At 37.6% G+C, this 19,983-nt stretch overlaps 1 protein-coding gene across 8 annotated transcripts in view; it reads right to left on the bottom strand.

Annotated features, from left to right (window-relative positions):
• The window catches only part of LOC127977054 (core-binding factor subunit beta), a 36,009-nt gene extending 23,902 nt beyond the window's left edge, over positions 1–12,107 (bottom strand). For 2 of the 8 annotated variants that reach the window (XM_052581732.1, XM_052581735.1), the window contains exons 1-3: positions 11,661–12,107; positions 10,848–10,934; positions 9,147–9,263 (exon numbers count right to left, since the gene is read on the bottom strand). In XM_052581732.1, the coding sequence (XP_052437692.1) occupies positions 9,147–9,263; positions 10,848–10,934; positions 11,661–11,738 (282 nt within the window). In that variant the 5' untranslated portion in view covers positions 11,739–12,107. The remainder of the gene's footprint in view (positions 1–9,146; positions 9,264–10,847; positions 10,935–11,660) is intronic. The other 6 variants (XM_052581730.1, XM_052581734.1, XM_052581737.1 and 3 more) reach the window with 4 other exon arrangements.
• Between the last annotated feature and the right edge of the window lie 7,876 nt (positions 12,108–19,983).

Below are 19,983 nucleotides of genomic sequence, written 5' to 3'. Positions count from 1 at the left end.
TTGTGCATTTAAGGGGTCTGGCTAACAAATATGTTTTGGAACCCCTGCTCTAGAGCTATACATGCAATATTAACACATCATATGAATGAATACATTTATGGAAATATTGCTGTAGACAATCTTAGCTCAGTACATTTTATTCTTTCTCAATATCAAATGAAGAAATGGCACCTTCTGAATAGTGTTATGAGAGGAAATCTTTCACAAGAGGAATGGCAGGGAGAAGTCTGCATCATCACCAGGAAAAACACATTTTGCATAACATCCAGAAAGGGGACAATCTTTTCTTTTTTCCTTTTTCTCTCCCTCCTTCTCACTTTCTTATAACGATCCAACTCAAACATCAGAACTGGGTTTCTGAGCGGACCTCCATGTTTCCGAAGGAAAAGAGATGGACCATGTTCAAAGAATTAACACGGCAGAAGAGTTCTACCACACACACCTCAGTAGTAACAAATTATGTATATAGCAGTTGAAAAGGTCACTCAAAAATGTAGCAAGACTATAAAAACTTCTGTCCCATACATTACTTTAGCCTCTTCCAAAGATGAAAAAATGTGATGTATCACACAATCAAGTTATGAGCTGTGACAGAACTGTGGGTGTAAATTTTATGCCGACACGTATATGAAGAAAATAATGTGCTACCGTTAATTAGACATTAGTTGTTTTGAAGTTGCAGTTTCAAGCAATTACACAAGAAGATACACACAAATATGGTGCAACTACAGTTAATTCCCTAGAGCTTGAAGGGTTTGAGTCCAATTTTCCTGTCTGCTTGGCTGAACATTGAAAAGTTTAGCATTTCTTGTAAAGACACTGTAATGAGCTTGTCCACAACGAGATATTTCCAAAAACAAAGTGAGTGTGACACGTGAGCAAAAAGGAGGGAACCTGGCCATACTGAATGGGCACAGAAAGAACAACTTGGTGATGATGTTGTGCAGTTTATTGATCAGAGGGATGTGACTGGAAGGCCAAGAGACGGGCCTGAGAAACCCGAGCTGGGTACTATAATTGAATCCCTTTGGGGGAAGGCAAGAATATGATGGACAAAGCGTCCACCCTCTGATTACATTCCTCTCAATCTGTTCAGAGCTACACTACTTGCTTTCCATGAAGATCTTGCTTGAGAGTCTGTTGCATGGCCAACAATGAGGCCATTTTTCCCTCCAACTTCAAACAAATTGGGAGCAGATCAGAGGCATGTGAGATGGCAGCAGCAGGAATCAATTAGCACAGGCTCTTTGATGATGTCATTGACAAGCAATCGGTGAACAGACCAGCTTCCGTTTGAGATCGCAGGAAACATGAGACTCCACCGCAGCCCACTGAATTTTTACGGAAACCGTAGTTTATCATCCTACACATTGCTACAAACTTGGAGCAGAGTTCACAAAAGACACGTTATGATTAACTGAAGTTTAACTAGCAGGGTAGCTCCTGTCACAGTTCTGAAAAGCGTCAAAATTAACAATGAAATTGATTAAATGGTATACACTTACAAGTTAAATTCATTATAGTGAATTTATTAATTCCAAAGAATCACTTCAAAAATGATTCACTGATTCATTTGGGTCATCACTCAGAAATATCCATCTTTATATTTACATTCAGTTAACTAGCCCAGTTTGTCAAAGTTTTCAATTAGACTGTTTAGATGTGGTGTTGTTTATGGGTCCAATATGTCACCCGTCTCATTAACAAAAGCTTTGAGAATGAGTTCAAATGAATCATTACAAAGAAGTGGTTCAAATAAAGCAACAAGCCACAAAAGACTGTGTGCAGCGGTAAAAGCACGAGTATACAATAATTAAATGTACTGTATTATTATTAATTATTGGAATAAACAATCATTTAGCCAAATAAAAACATTCATTATTATAATAAAATGCAAGCTGTTTGTGGTTGCAAAGCTGTAGTAACTTGACACATTAAAGGGAAAGTTCACCCAAAAATTTTAATTCTGTCCGTAATTACTCACCCTCAAGTCATTTCAAACCCACAAGACCTTCCTTCATCTTCAGAACACTAATTAAGAAATTTTTGATGAAATCCGAGAGCTTTCTGATCTTGCATAGACAGCAACACAACTACTATGTTCAAGGGCCAGAAAGACTAAGGTAAGGTCATTGTTAAAATAGTCCATGTGACATCAGTGGTTCAGCCTTATTTTTATGAAGCTATATGAATACTTTTTATTGCACAAAGAAAAACAAACATTTATTCTCTTTCAACAAATGCCCTTACTACCTTTCTGGATGTTGAATGTGTCAGTTGCATTGAGTAAGAAAGCTACTCAAAAATATCTTAATTTGTGTTCTGAACATGACCGAAGGTCTTATGGGTTTGGAACAACATGAGGGTGAGTAGTTAATGACGGTGAGGTCACATTTGCGTCAATAGTTATTTTAAATGGAAGCTCATCCAGTTAGAATTTAGATTTAGAACTATCCATTTTAAAAATCTGTTTGTGAATCAGACCACAACACTGATTTATGATTGGAAAACTAGCAAATAATGAGAAACGCTCCACCTCAGCTGAATGGCAAAAGGAGAGAGGAAGATGAGAGGCCTTCATCTGCTCCTCGTTTGATTTCCTCTAGTGAGAATCGGCAGCTGAGCGTGGCTCCATGAGCATTTCCCCCATGTGTTCGGTCTAGGAACTAACTGTCAAACTGGCGCCACGCAGCTCCACAGCATGTTCCGCGGTACTTGACTAGTCATGAATATGGAGATCTGCTTGCTAAGCATAGCATGTACACACATAGGAAAATGTATGAAAAGCAGACACACGCATATACAGATTAATGGATAGTCACCAAACCTACACAAACATATACAATAATACAAATAGGGGTGCAGAATGAAGTGTACACCCACACTGAATGTGAGTCAGAGTCGGCATCTCAACACACACACACACACACACACACATACACACACATCAAACTTGGAAAACTTGCTTAATCGTTTTGGAAACGCAAAACTAATAAAACACCAATTCCTGTGGTGAGGCCTCAGACTGCAGCCTCTTTCATAATGGAGTCATTTAGTCCGATTCTTCCCCGTGCTATCTGCCCCCGAGCGAACATTCACAAAAACACAGACATGCTGAAGATTTATAGCGTCTGAGAGAGAAAAACACCACGCCCCAGTGTGGCTCCGACACAGGGGCCTTCACACAGGCACCGAATCGGAGGCACACACGCACTGTATACGCACTGTTGCATTTTTTTATCACATAAATACGTTGAATACAGAAAAACATGTTATTCCCCTAGGCCTTTCAAAAACTAACAAGCATGCAATCACACACTCGTTCAAGGTCACAACTATCTGAGGAACTGATTAATTGAGAAATTGTTTTGCACCAAATATTCTGACTAGAAAATAAATCTATTCAAAAATGTATTATTGTTATTTTATTTATTACTGTTCTTATCAAAATACAAGCATAGGTTGTTAAAGTTGGTAAGTATTTAAAAATACATATTTCAAACACATCTGAAACAACTTTTTCACAATTCTTTTTTATAATTGATTACATTTTGTGTTCGAGTTTTTACATTAAAGGGGTTTTATGTGGCTACAAAAGGGTTCCAATATGTCTGCAGATTTGGGAGAAATAAAAACTAAAATAAAAAGTATTTTTATATAAAAATGTATTATTTATATTCATATTTATATTTATATAAGGCCTTTTTACACTAAGGACAATAACCATCTAACAACCAATAATGAATCCATTCTGCTTTAAAGAGCTTAAAGATTCAAAGTGGCAAATGACAAAATTAAATGGCATGTTTATAATAAATAATAAACTTTATTGTCCATTGGTGTGGATGCTAATATAGTTATTTGTATAGTTATCTTTTTTTATTGATGTTCTGGTTGTGAATGGGCTTTTAAACTTAAAACTTACAAATTATATTTACTGTGAAAAGCAAAAATAAATGTTTGGGTAGAAAAATTTAGATTTATTTTTAGATATTTTAACAATTTTGCTTTGCACTCAGTACAGTAACAATAAAAAGCCAAATATTTAATTTGTCAAATAAAATGTAGTTTATAGACTTATAGCTTTACCATTATAGTATAAATCCTTATATTAAAAAAAAAATTGTACTATTGATTATGAAATGTGTGTTCCATGGTACCAAAATGTGTCACAGTCCAATATTTCCCACCAAAATGTATCAAAATGCCAATCCCTACTAAACTGTGAGCATGGCAAAGCTTATTTATATTTTATTCCAAAAGCAATCTGTCTGTCACACAGATTGTAGTCCAGAGCTCTGAAAGCCCACTACCTAGTGCACTGTGGAGGGTCTCAGGGCAAAAGCTGGCTGCTGTTTGAGACTCTCGGCCAATCAGTTTACAACTCTCTTGCTGCACTCCCTTCCAAAGTTAAATGACAAACCAAAGCCTCTTGGCATGGCCCGAGCAGACGGACCCAATTTCTGCTTCGCATAAAAAAAGTCAAAACCACACACGAGCGCTACGAATGAAAAGAGGAAAGAAGGAGGAGAGGAGGAAACAGGGCCAAGCATCAGATCTCCTTAAAGCCTTACAGCTAAAGCCTCCATCTCCGAGGAGATCACATTTCAACAAGATTGAGTTTAAGTGGTGGAGACAGAAGCTGCATGAAAGGGAGGGAAGGAGAGAAAGAGAGTTTCTTGCTCTAGTAATAGTAGTGCAGGAGAAACGGCACAATATAGTTAACAGAGAGCCAAAAGCTACTAGACTAAACTGAGTGTTGCATATAAAAAGTGGATTTTTTTCTTTTACTTAAGCATGGTTTATGATCTTTCTAGATCAAATGGAATTCCCTTTACTTCCAATTTGCCTTTGGAGGGTATGTACATCACATTTTACCTTGTCAGATCGCCAATACAGCACTAATTCAGTGGACTTTTGGGCTGATGGAACACCTCAGGGAACCTTTGCTTTGGAGTTTCTGAGGAGCTCTGGCTGGGACAGGGTTAAAGTCTCCTCCCTGGGGCTGTGCTTGCTACCGCTAAAATTAAACCTCCCCCACAGCTGGTTCCCATTAGCCTGCAGTGACACTAGGAGCCTGTACTTAAGCTGTGCTGCGGGGGCTCCGCCGCCCCACTCAGATAATACTACTGTCCCCTGCCACAGGCCAAGTTTAAACTGGCCCTTCACAGCTTCTGCTGGCAACCACTGTGTTTTCAAACCAGGGGAACAGAAGAGGAGAGAAAGGTGAGAGTTATGGAGGGAGAACAGCATGGAAAAGATCCCTTCTCTCATGAGTGGTGGAAACCGTTGGGTCTGTCATCACGTTGGAGTTCGGCAGAGGAGAAAAACATTTACATGATAATGTGAAAGCCATAAGGAACCAAATATATGAGGGGGGGAGGAGCATATCTGCTATTATTATTACGTTTTTTATTACTTTGAGAGGCTATTTAATTGTACATACATTTCTTAGATTTTCAATGTTATTTTAAAAAACTATAATTTAACAGCACTGTTAAATGTATATTTTTTAATTCTGAATATTGTAATTGTTGTAATGCAGAAAAAAACTAGTAGCAGTAAGGACAATTAATTTTTGTATTTTATTTTTCATTTATGCAGTTTTTCTGTATCAGCCAGGATCAGATAAAAAATGCAGAGCGATTAACTAACCCCAAAAATTTGAGTTCATAAGAGTTCATAAACTTTAATGTTGCCTCGTAGCACATTTTAAAGTTATTATAATGATTTTTTTATTTTTATCAAGCATATCATCAGATGGCTGCTTGTGAACTCGTATAATTAAGGTGCTCTTGCCTAGCTTTGATTCACATATTCTTTACAACTTTTATCTCTAAACTGCTTTTGAGGTTTGGGAGTCTTGGCAGGGAAAAAAACACAGCATGTGCATTGTGAGTAACAACTGAGACGTTGATGACTGATTTACAGCGTGAGAAACAAACCAATTGGCAGTCTTGAAAGGACACCTCAGCCAATAGGCAGACAGCAATCACACATTCCTGATGACAGGCAGCACATATCTCACATGGTTTTGCATGTTGGGATCAACTGCAAGTCTGAGCGCTTTCCGGTTAGGGTAATACTTTAGCCGTAGTCTATTAAAACCATAGCTCTTAAGAGGGATCTGTTTGTGGAAAAGGTTAACAATCAGTTTAATTAGGAGCAGAGGCTGGGGCGCACGCATGAACTCTCCCGGTCTGACACTCACCGCTCTACAGGGAATTCACCATGTCAGACGTTCACCGTTTGAGTGTGTGTAAGTGTAGAGAAGAAAAAGAGACAGAGAATTAAAGGATGAAAGGAAAACAGAGGGGATGTGAGTGAGGAGGAGGAACAAAGTAAGAAAGGAAGGGAGGACAGACCTTATCAGCAATGTTTGTCCATTCAGGATTTCCTTCCAAACAAAAGAGAAAGGAAACTCCAACTCCGAAACGTGTTAGGTGGATATAAATCTGTCAAGAGCTCTTGTTAAGGTCATTGCATTTTTATGCTTTTTTCAACAACTTCTAAAACAGTTTAAATATCTTCTTAAAAACAATGATACACAGGACACAAATCCAGATGAGTATATAAATTACACTTTTTTCAACAACTATAGGTACAAATGTGTTAACTTAAAGACTATCTGATCAATCACTTAAAAATACTTTCAATGATGCAACCAAATAAAGGTCAATATTTCCTTTAAAATTTTAAGTATACTATATATAATGTATAAATGTATACTACGCAAATAATAATAACAACACTATGGTTATAATTATAATACTTTATGGAAGTATTATAATACTTTAATTATAATACTTTAATTCCAACTTATAATACTTTAATTATAATAGTAACATGCACAAAAAAAAAACTAAAATGTGCTTCATGTGGCAACATCTAAATGAACTGATTTTATCCAAACACGAAATATATCAAACATATTATCCCTGAATCAACCTAAATAGGTCACACAAACAAAACTACATTTCAAATTTTGTACCATTTTACTCCAGACCAGTGCACTGTTAACTAACATGAACAAACAATAAAGAATTGCATTTTTATCTAACATATGCTGTAAAAGTTGATGTTAGCTAGCGCATTGACCAATGTTAACAAATAAGGTACCCTTATTTTAAAGCGTTACCTTAATATTTAAAAGAACTTACATACCATGTAAATGATTTAATAGGCTCTGAATATGATCTGATACCATCAAAGTACCACGGCACCAACACAGTACATTTTGACAAAGGAAACTAAATGCCTGCTGCACAGAAAAGCCTTTCATCTCTAACATAGCAAATAATTCTTGCAAATGCAAAGAAAATGCTCTCAAAAGGATGTAAATAGTACAAAACAAGCAGTGGCAACAATCCAACATCTCCCAGTGCAGTGGTATGAGTGTGTGAGTCGGGCAGGATCTGGAAAGTGTAGGGGTATGCGGCGTGTGGGCTGTATTTTGAAGGCAGACGGTGTGAGGCTCATTAAAGCTGCATGGATCTGAGTTCTGGCAGAGGTGACAGACAGGTGGATAGGATTTCCAGTGAGCCCAGGCTCAGAAACACGCATGCTCGGCCGCCCGTCAGCACGCGGATCGACACACACACCCTTCACGCCTTTTTAAATAATTAACGGCCAAAGATTAGTCCGTCAGCCTCGGGGCAAAAAGGTCCATTGATTTCTCACAGATGCATTTTTAATGAGCGCATCTCAGTGAGGCAGCGTCCGTGAAGAGAGGCTTCCTTGTCCACAACAGCACAAGAAACACCAGCAGCTTTGCGAGAGGCTTGTGGTAAAAACACAAACAAAGCCTGTAAGTGCCTCTCTAATGTCTCACACTAACGTTCTTCTACACAAAGGCTTGAAGGGAAAGGCCTCAGGGGTGACCTTAAAAGAACCTATGGCAAAATGCTATTTAATCCGGCCCGAGCATTTCCTTTAATTGGTCTTGTGCGACCATCCATAAAGCTGTTGTGCCGGCGGCATATTTCCTAATCAGCTTTTATGAACTGTAAACATCTCGGCACCAGTGTCTTTAAAGCACTAGAAGACTTGAATTAAATCTGTATCACATTTGGTGGTTGTGACAGACACACTAAGAAAGTGATCACTGCATCTGTGGACAAGCGCGGCTGACAGAGTGCATGATGGTGTCAATCACGTATTTCCCTTTCTTTACAGTGTCACAAGAGATAGAAAGAAATATTTACTTGGGAGCCTGATTTACACTCTTTCAAAAAAAAGGTTCTTCATTGGCATCATGTATGATTCCTTGAAGAACATCCGCTTGCAAAAATTGTATTTATAGTGGAAAAGGGTTCTTTAGATTGTTAAGATTAAATGTTCTACCCACTAAGAAGAAAAGGAATTTATTATTTAAGCAATGTTCCGAATGAACACGGTTTTTAAAAGTGGCCTTACAAAGGTGACAAGGGGAGAGGTTATGGATATATATGCCTCTGACAGGCACGGACAGCTTTGACTGGAATAACAGAAATAAATACAATGTGGTTATAAATGAAATGAATGCAGTGCAGTGTGGTGTGGTTTTATTTTACATTCTTATGGGTATAGGGGAGCTATGCATACCTTAAATCCAGAGAAACAAGAGGGAGTTGTTGAAAGACCAATTCAAAAATGTAAAACCACTGAGCATGTCTGAAATAATACTGCTATAGAAATAAAATTGAAAGTTTCAACATAAAATGGAAACCTGTGCCATGTTTCATTCAAGTGAGACTGTTTTTCTTGCTGTCTGCAGTGTAATATTTCAAGGGTTCATTTTTCCTTGAGATGTGTATGAGAGAAACATATCATTATGGAAAATCAAAGCTTTTGCCCAACTTAACCATGGATACGTCTGGTTTGAGAAAGCGACACACTTCCTCTACTTTGCGTAAAGGAAGGGAAAGACAAAAGAGAAACAGAAATGACTTCTTCAATAATTTCTCAGATTTCATAAATCATGCAATGTTTTTTGTTTTTTTGAAACTGACTAAAAGTTTTCATGTTACTATTATCCTACATTTGTATGAAAGTGTGTATATATCTTTATGACCTGATTTAAAAAAGGGGAGATAAGGGGAGAATTTGAGAATTTAAATGAGGGCAGGAATAACTGCAAATACATAAAGAAAGAGTGTTAGGACTACCTTTCCCGTCTCCCGCTCGAAGTCCACATATTCTCGGGTGGGCGCCTGCCGCTGATCCCCATGAAGGTTGGCTGGGAAGAACTGCAGCGAGAGGTTGGTGCCGGTCGCCACAAAAGCCTTTTAGAGGGAAATCAATACAAACAGGATAAGAAAGCCAGGCCCGAGCATAAATTATGCAGCCCGTCATTTCTGTTTTCACATCAGAGAGAAGAAGAGAATGCCTGGAGCCAAGGCCAGTGCTCAAAACATCAGGAAAAGAAGGGAGGGGGGATGAGGGGGGTGCACAAACGCAAAGAGAAAAAAAACCCAAGTCATCATTTTCTCTATTTGAGGTATTGAGTTACACACATCTGATTCTATTTTACCAACGCTCATTGCTGGCAAACTGGGCTGCACCAAACTGAGTTTGAGAGGAGACAGAACGGAGGAGTGAATGAACAGAGACGGAGAGGATTACAAAATCAATAATTGTTTTAAATTCAGCCCCTCGCTTACATTAATAGCAGCAGGACTGATGTAAAGGTTTTGAATTATGGTATAATAACTCAATAACATTTTCAAGGAGCATGAGCAACAACAACAAAAAAACTGAATTTTATCTTACAGAATTCTGATGGATTTTAATTATATACAAAAAACTTATTTATATCAGTATAAATACACAATATTGTGAACTATTTGAACCAATATTCAGCATCATTGTAATTGGCATGCAAATATATAAAGGCACAAGGAAAATGATTCTCTGTAGCTTTGTAATAGGCCTGCTTGCCAGTGATCCTTAACATTTAATCTACTTTTTGACATTGGGGCAAATAAGGCCAAATGCATCTACATCGTACTGATAAATAAACCAAAAAATATTAATATTTTATTAGAAAATAGAAATGCTTTAGTAATGTTTTTCATTATGCTACTGGTCAGTTACCACTATCAGCTGTAAGGCCTGTAAATCGATGTTTTGATGAAATTCTGCCAGAAAAAAAATCTAATTAAATAGCCTAAAAAGTGACATCAAACATAAATAGTGGAATATATTTTATCTATCTAGTTTATAATGTTATAATAAACAGAACAAAATATATATATTATCAGAATTAAAGTAACAGTTGTCTCATCTATTCTTAGAAATATTATGGATAGCTAAATCTATCTCAAAACAGCCCTGAAGACATGAGATATTAATAACGAGATAAACAAGCCTCCCCATGTTATCAAAGCAGTCCAAAAAAGGGGGGTATGAAACAAATGAATCTAAAACAAAAAATACCAAATATAAAAATAGGAGGGGAAAAAATCAAACAGGCGAGAGATTCTATATAACATGCAGTCTCAGGGTATTTTCAAAGAGACTGTAAATTAGACACGTCCGAGTTCATCTGCACCCGCGAGACGCGTTTCTGATGATAATTAAAAGAAGCCGAGAGGCACTTTATGTTTAAGCATTGATTAATTATTTGTAGTCCTAATAATACAGCGAATTAAATAGCAACAAGTCGGTATAACACGATATGGATCATAAATGTTCTCTGCAGTCTTTTGGCGCTCATTACATATGAGGAAGTATTTTGAACATCGTTTTTTGGTGACAGCGCGACAGTTCCGGATGTTTAATGACGTTCATGTATTTGAGTATTGAGCTGGCAGCGATGATGCGGGGTCAGTAGTCCCTGACCACTGCTGTGAGGTGCGTGTACTCACTATCTCTGAGCGGCCGTCACGACACGCGTTCTGGAAGCGCGCCTGCCTCTCCTCGTGCGGCCGATCGCGGAAACCCGTGTATTTAATCTGTAAACAGGGATGAAAGAGTCACTAAAGAAACAGTGTTGTTATAAAACAGCTTCATTAGAGTACACTGTAAAATGTTTTAAGCATTAATAACAACATCTTTATGTTCCTCTATTTAACTTGTCACAATGTCTTCCATTCTTTATGCAGTTTTATGGTAGGTTTTGTTTACATTGCAGTTCTTCTTTAGTTTTCAGAGTTTGAATTTAAAGTGGTCAGAAGAAAGTAACGAACTTATTCTTGCAGGTTGCGACTTTGATGCCACTTTGATTTCAGTTAATATTAGTATGTGGCCCGAGGTGAAAGTCAATTGGAATTAAAACCGAATAATGAACATAAATGCAAGCTATCGGAAATTTATGTTGAGAAAAGAACAAAATGCGCACGTTTGAAATGCAAATTGCTTGACATTGTTTTAAATTTTGATAATAAGCAAGCATATTTTCTTTACTGTAGCAGAGTTAAAAGATGAGGTACAGAGGTGCGTCTTTCAAGTCTTCGCTGCATCTGTATTTTGTTGATATATGCTTGCGATATATAGGCTCAAAAGTAATTTAATAATTGCCGTGAATGGAGGGTTAAAAACTTTTCTCATCAGCAGCATTGGCGGTCGCTAAACAGAGGCTGTTAAAGAAAGGCAATGACACGCTTGTTTTCATGTCACGCGAGAGGTGCAACTTTGTTTCCGCCACTTTATCAAATGTCTCTCGGATGAATCGAGCTCACCTCGCACTCGCGGCTGAGTTTCCTGAAGAACTCCTCGTTCTCGAACTTGCTCCTCTGATCCGGGACCACCCGAGGCATCTTGAACGCGATTTGATCAATTTTGTTAATTTGTATTTGTGTAAACTTGCGAAGAGAGTGAAGCGTTGCCTTGAACCTCGCGAGTCCCGCTCTTATTTCCTTCCGTCTTTTATCTTCTTCTAATGATGGAGTATGTTGCACTGTTCTTTGTGTTCTTTAACATGTAAAAGCTCCCTCGGTGTTCGCCTGTTGTGGGGTCCGTGAGTTGTACGGCACTAGATTTGGCAGTAATTTGCAGTTGGCGTGTTGTTCTTCCTCACTCTCGCGCGTGTGATCTCCGACTGCTGACAACAGACGCTCGCTCGCGCTACTTTATCCGTCGCATGAGCTGCATGGCTCACAGTTACTTCCTGGCTCCTCGGAGTCCGACTTATGACTGTACACCCAAAATACTCCCCCCATTCACAATTCTCTCCACTATGGACCGTGTGTGCGCAGGCGTGCGCGAGATGCTTGCTATTTTTCTTTCTTGTAGTCTCAAATGGAACAAACAGAGGTTAAAGTTGTTACCTGTGATAGAGATTCTGCAGACTGGAGTTCATAAACAAGCATTGTTAGCATAAACTGTTAGAAACAAAATAACGTGCTCCGATCAGAGAGGATGTTCACATTGTTATAGATATGAAACACAAAATGTAAGATATTATCATATTACAGGCCTCTATTTTTACTCTTATTATTTCCTAAGTCAATTTTGAGACATCCACATCCGTTTGTAATCTGCTTAAGATAACCAAACGTGCAGATAAAAAGATGGATGGATGGATGGATGGATGGAGGGACATATGGATGAATGAATAGATAGATAGATAGATAGATAGATAGATAGATAGATAGATAGATAGATAGATAGATAGATAGATAGATAGATAGATAGATATTAACTTATTTCTATAATGATTTTAGTATGTTCTTGGGAAGATGAGTCTATTACAACATCTGTGGTAAATATTTGGGTGTTGAGACATATCTTTCTTTACTGTGCATGTTTTGAAGTTGCAACTTCCCTCAGGACAGAGGGGGAGGTAGAGAAGAGACAGCGAGAATGGGGAAGTGAACGCAGCACCAGAAACATTCAAAGGCCTCCAAGCCGTGTCAGATCTAGCAGACAGGTTGCATCACTTTTGTGCGGCGTACCACAGCTATCGTGTGCGACTTTCAAATGTTATAAGTGCTTCAACTGTCAGAATGTCGCTGCATGTATGATACTACGGTTAAAAGTAGATAGCTGATGAGTAAAGACTGTTCTGTCTTTACTGCATTTGTAGCTTGTTCATTTTGCCTGGGTTCTATACTTTTTACATCGTTTCTTTATTATTAAACACAGCCATCTGTTTCTGGCTGTCACATTAAAGATGATAGTTATGTGTTCTCAGTAATTGATACAAATCTGTCAGATGGAAATATATTGGTATAATCCCCACCTAATTTAATTCATATAAAATTTTTGTATTGCCAGTGCACATACATTTTTAGTATATTTTTTTTATCTACAAAAACCATTTGCACTAAATTCAAATTGAACTGTAAAGCAAGTGTACAGTGTGTGTGTGTGTGTGTGTGTGTGTGTGTGTGTGTGTGTGTGCGTGTGTGTGTAAAGGCCCATGTAAAAGCTTACATTACCCAAGCAATTATTAGTTTAGCAACCATTAGCCGTAACTGGGTGCACATATTCCCTCGGCCCTCTAATGTATGTTCTCATATTAACACTCCTGGTGTGTAGTAGACCTGCATTAGTGCCATTAGAGTTGAACAACATTGTATAAAATGTTTTGCAAATTTTGACAAGGCTTATAAATTCTAAGAGCTTACAGTATGCGATGGGATTTCGTGCCCTGTATATGACTCCGTGCAGACTGTATGTGATGAGTTTTAGCTCGTCTCTGTTTTTCTCTCGTCCTCTTTCTCATGCATCAGATTGAGATCTGTGGTGAGTTAATGTGTTAAAAGGCTGTGCTTTGGGCCAAATGGGGCGTGTGAGTGCTTTAATAGCACCACATAACACTCATTAATTAATGAAATATTCTGTGGTTACCGTCTGAGACCCATTTTGACAGAGTGCTCGCAGTCTAGAGGCTAGGTGTCTGTTCCAATAGGTTTCAACTGAACGGACACAGAAGGCTTTACCCGTAAATATCCACTCAGGGGTCACCCGAAAACTTTGTTAGAGTTTTTCTGCCATGTCTGTGCGAGCTATAAGAGGAAAAAGTTTTGTTTGTGTAGTTCTCAGCAGTTTTGCACCTCACTGTTTCCAAATTGTTTGCTGCGCACAGCTGCGCTGAAAGAATGCATAAACAACAGATCAAGAAATCCCCCAGATTTTATACGTCTTCAACCCATGCACTATTGCAAGTGATGCGTTGATTTGAGATTGTAAGTAGGGTAATCTTTTGTTCAGGTATGATATTAAATATTAAATTGCATCAGGCAAACACGTCAGACACATAATAGCTCTGCTGACTATACAACTTTGGCTTTGTTGGTGTGTGTGTGTGTGTGTGTCTGCCAGTGAATGAAGTTTCAGGTGCTGTCGAGATAATGATGTGATTTAAAAGCCTACCAGCCATTTAGTGAAGAATCTAAACATAGCTCTGGAAGTCTGTCTCTCTCTCTCTCTCTCTCTCTCACACACACACACACACATTCTGTTCTTAGTGGGAAAAAAAGAGATAATAAATAAAAACATGACCTTATAAACCATGTAAGAGGTCTCTGGGATGTAGCTGACATTTAGCTGATTGTTGTCATGAAAAGAAGCTCTTTGGAAAGCACAAAAACCCTGGCTCTGTCTGTCTGTCTACAGTATATATTTATCTATCTATATGTCTTTATCTGATAGTAATTCTTGAGACATTTGTTTAAAAAATAAAATTGGATATCTCCATTTTTCTTCAGAATTATGACATTACATGATCACTCATGATGACCCTAAAATACTAGCTCACTGCAGATTCAAAAATATAAGATTCAAAATAAGAAATCAAAATATAAATGTATCTTTAAAAGAAAAAATATGACTTTGTCCTGAAAGAAAGAAGATACATCTTTTATTAGGTTTAGCAGCTGTGTTCCTAGTTTTTTTGTCAACACCATCAGATATGTATTAATACATACTGTAATTAGATCGTATCTAGTCAGTCGCCATCCTGAAGATTCTTTTTCCATATTTCATATGAGGTCACACAGGCTCTGGTGAGTAGTTTTCGTATTTTTGTCTTAAAGATTTATAGGTTTCACATTATTTGAAGGTGTACCTGTTACAGTGTAATTATCCATTTAAGTACTGAGAAATATGAATTAACTAGGCCTACATGTAGCCTACTTACTATATGGTTAGGGTTAGGGCTGGTTTATATAACCTCTATAGGGTTACTTACATTTATTTATGAATAATTTATTGTTATTATAATAGTAAAAGTGTTACCGATTTGTATTTTATAATTTATTGTAATTGATGTTGTTGTTATTATTATTATTATTATTATTATTATTGTTGTCGTTGTTGTTTTAATTGTGTCTAATTAGTAATGTAATTAATGAAAAATCTTAGATTTTCTGTTAATGACAGCTCCATTACAAATACATCTAAAATTATGGTAACACTTTATTATAGGGATCAATTCCTAACTTGTTGCTATGAGCATGCCTATTATGAACACATTTGCTATTTATAATTACTTATAAAGCACATATTCTACATGACCATATTTTACATCCCTAATCCAATACCTAAACTTAACAACTACTTAGGCAAAAGTCTTAGTTAATTGATTCTTAATAGCGAGAATTGGCCCTTAAAATAAAGTGTGGACAAAATTACATATAGGCCAACATTTATTTTAAAATATAAACAGGCTTCTATTTTTGTGTCAGATGGTGTTGATCCAAATTTCTCCCAATGTGATAAACTTTGAACATGTCGAAGATAAATAAAAATAATTTATTGATACTGTACATACATGTGTATTTGTTAGTCTTATTTGCTCGAGCAGTGTAGGCTACTTAAGAATCAGTGTTGTCTTTCTGTGTGAGCTCGCGTCTGCGTGCTGTATTTACTCGTGTCCTGAGGAAACCGAAGGGGGTGCCGCAAGGTCAGACGGCGAGACCTCCCGAGTTCGGCACTCAGTCTGTCTGTCTGTCTGTCTGTCAGTCAGTCTGCCTGACTCAGGCGACTCGCGCATTGAGACAAAGCAAAATAACTACAGTTGAAAACACTCTCAGATTTCAGGCGGGAGTATGTTTCCCGCCTGAAATATGACCGTCTGTTCTTCGATGTTGTTATTCGCGAGTCGCCAACGGTGTGAGAGCCTATGTGAGGCTCGGTTTATTTCAGAGTGGACATAAAATCTTACTTCACGTCACGTTTGCTGTCTAAAAGAGTCCAAATGATTATGTCATTTGACATTTACAGAAAACTAACCTCATCCACAAGCATTTTAACGTGCTTTTTTATAGTGACTTGTGACTTCTGCAGTTCACGTGTAGGTCTTCTTTTTATAACCAGGTATATTTGGGTAAAAAAATATATATGAGGAAATAAAATGTCACTGTGACCGTCTCCCGGTGAGGTCGAGTTGATGGACTAGTTCAGTCCCGGATCTGTCCACCAGAGGGCGGGCTTGATCGCGTGTTTTCTTCTATTTCCCATTGTGTTTTCTATCATTGTGTTATTTTCATACAACCAAACTAATAAAATCTACGTGTGAATCCTGTTTTCAAATGTAAAACGCTCGGTGGGTTGACAAATAACGTACAACATAAATATTTATGCTTTAGAAATGCATGAAAATGTAATACATTATACACACGCTGTGATTTCATCAGTCAATCTATCTGTCTGTGCCTGTCTGTCTATTTGTCTATGTCTGTCTATCTGTCTGTCTGTATGTCTGTCTGTCTGTCTATCTATCTATCTATCTGTATGTCTGTCTGTCTGTCTATTTGTCTGTCTGTCTATCTGTCTGTCTATCTATCTATCTATCTATCTCTATCTATCTATCTATCTATCTATCTATCTATCTATCTGTCTATCTATCTGTCTGTGTCTGTCTATCAGTCTGTCTGTCTGTCTTTCTGTTTATCTATCAATCTGTCTGTCTATGTATCTGTCTGTGTCTGTCTGTCTATCTATCTATCTATCTATCTGGCTGTGTGTGTCTGTCTGTCTATCTCTCTGTCTATCGGTCTGTCTGTCTATCAATCTGTCTGTGTGTGTCTGTCTGTCTGTCTGTCTATCTGCGTGTCTATCTGTCTGTCTGATCGCGTGTTTTCTTCTATTTCCCATTGTGTTTTCTATCATTGTGTTATTTTCATACAACCAAACTAATAAAATCTACGTGTGAATCCTGTTTTCAAATGTAAAACGCTCGGTGGGTTGACAAATAATGTACAACATAAATATTTATGCTTTAGAAATGCATGAAAATGTAATACATTATACACACGCTGTGATTTCATCAGTCAATCTATCTGTCTGTGCCTGTCTGTCTATTTGTCTATGTCTGTCTATCTGTCTGTCTGTCTATCTATCTATCTGTATGTCTGTCTGTCTGTCTGTCTATTTGTCTATCTGTCTATCTGTCTGTCTATCTATCTATCTATCTATCTATCTATCTATCTATCTATCTATCTATCTATCTATCTATCTCTATCTATCTGTCTATCTATCTGTCTGTGTCTGTCTATCGGTCTGTCTGTCTGTCTTTCTGTTTATCTATCAATCTGTCTGTCTATGTATCTGTCTGTGTCTGTCTGTCTATCTATCTATCTATCTGGCTGTGTGTGTCTGTCTGTCTATCTCTCTGTCTATCGGTCTGTCTGTCTATCAATCTGTCTCTGTCTATCTGTCTGTCTGTCTGTCTACCTGTCTGTGTGTCTATCTATCTATCTCTATCTATCTATCTATCTATCTATCTATCTATCTATCTATCTATCTATCTATCTATCTATCTATCTATCTATCTATCTATCTATCTATCTATCTATCTGTCTATCTATCTGTCTGTGTCTGTCTATCAGTCTGTCTGTCTGTCTTTCTGTTTATCTATCAATCTGTCTGTCTATGTATCTGTCTGTGTCTGTCTGTCTATCTATCTATCTATCTGGCTGTGTGTGTCTGTCTGTCTATCTCTCTGTCTATCGGTCTGTCTGTCTATCAATCTGTCTGTGTCTATCTGTCTGTCTGTCTGTCTACCCGTCTGTGTGTCTATCTATCTATCTGTGTCTGTCTGTCTGTCTATCTATCTATCTATCTATCTGTCGATGTCTGTCTGTCTATCTATAAACTATATAAATGTAAACATTGTGCAGTCTCTAGGGCATTGGTCTCAAACTCAATTCCTGGAGGGCAACAGCTCTGCACAGGTTTGCTACAACCCTAATCAAACACACCTGATCCAGCTAATCAAGGTCTTCAGGATTACTAGGAGCTAAACTCTGCAGAGCTGTGGCCCTCCAGGAACTGAGTTTGAGACCACTGCTCTAGAGGAAACACACTTGTGTATCTAGACTTTTGACTTATAGGAGACCTCATAATTACTGAGATAACTCCTGTGTGATGAGTTTGTGACTTTCTATTTATCTATGTCCCCTTTTCAAGGATCTACTTTAAGGATTACGGTGTTTACCTCCTGATTACATAGTCCAGAGGTTTTTGGAGAGGTGTCATTGCAAGGAGAACTGGTAAACCACACCGAACAGACAGCATCATTCCAGAAGTGATGGAAAATAGGAGTAAACGATGCAGTTTCCATGGCAACAGAGGCTTTGGTGTCTTGACCTTTGTGAAAGAAATTTAATCAGCATTTTGTGCTGGCCATCTCGTTACTCACCATCACCGCACACACATACACCACTTCCTTTTTTAGTTTACACTCTTCCTCTCTTTAGCACAATGTCCATTATTATACAGAAGGTTGTCAGCTTGATGCATACTGTGTTTGGAATATAATCATTTGAATTACTGCTTTGTGCCCATGCAGAGACGGTGTGGTTTTATGCAGTGTGAAATAACAAACTCACACTATAAAATGTGTGACAAAATACATAAAACTAGCAGTGATGAAAGCATTATGTATTGCATGCTGAGGAAATCTGCACCCGGCCGTCTCCTAGCAACAGGCAGATGATGGTGCTGCACTATAAATAACTTAGTGTGTGTGTGTATGTGTATGTTTGTGGAAAAATAGCTGACAGGGACAAGGTCCTGGGATTGAATTATAGGGCATATTAAGACACTACACTGACTCATCATTGAGCGGTTACAAAATTCTTCAACATCAAAGTGAGCATTACTATCAACTATAAGTGACACTCGGATAATGTGACCAAGTAGAATCCAGTCATTTTATATAACAATTTATAAGTGTTTATTTAATCAAACTAATGAATCAGTGGCAGTAAGTATAAGTGATTGTGTGCAGCAGCTTAGGTTTTGTTTAAGTGTTTTGGGAGACACATTTTAATCGCTATATTTAAACATGTTTATGATCCATTCTTAATTGGGTCCATTTAGCAGTTCTGCAGTAGGCCTTCTGGTGGCCCTCGTTTACCTGGTACAATCTAAATCTACTGAATTAAGCTTTCAGCTCGTTTAGATGGTTGTTATTCCTATGGAAGGCAAAAAAGAAAGAAAAAAGGAAGCTATACCCGTCACCGCCAGAAGAGAGGGAAGGACATTTTCCCTTCTTTCCATTGTGGCCCACCTGTCATCATCTGGTCTCGTCATCCTTTCCGTCTCTTTCTGTTGCCTTATTGCAATTAAATTAAAAATACTAATACCGGTTTATATGGTGGCTAGTAATGTGAGGGAAAAAAAATTATATATACACTACTTTTCAAATGTTTGGGGTCTGTAAGATTTAAAAAAAAATGTCTACATTTGATCAACAATGATGCATTAATTTGAGTAAATGTAAACAATACATTTCTGTTTTAAATGTTCTTTAAAACTTTGTATTCATCAAAGAATCCTGGGAAAAAATGTATCAGGGTTTCCACAAAAATATTAAGAAGCACAGCTGTTTTAAATATCGATAATTAGAAATGTTTATTCAGTACCAAATCAGCATATTGGAATGATAATATGACACTGAAAATTGGAGAAATTATGTTGAAAATATATATATATATAGACACACACACACACTCACTCACTGGCCACTTTATTACGTACACCTGTTCAATTGGTAACACAAATTGCTTATCAGTAGATTATATGGCAGCAACTCAATGCATTTAGGCATCT

This window comes from Carassius gibelio, chromosome B18 (assembly GCF_023724105.1).
Source record: "Carassius gibelio isolate Cgi1373 ecotype wild population from Czech Republic chromosome B18, carGib1.2-hapl.c, whole genome shotgun sequence".
Taxonomy (NCBI): Eukaryota; Metazoa; Chordata; class Actinopteri; order Cypriniformes; family Cyprinidae; genus Carassius; species Carassius gibelio.
This window is presented reverse-complemented; position numbering and strand designations above follow the sequence as displayed.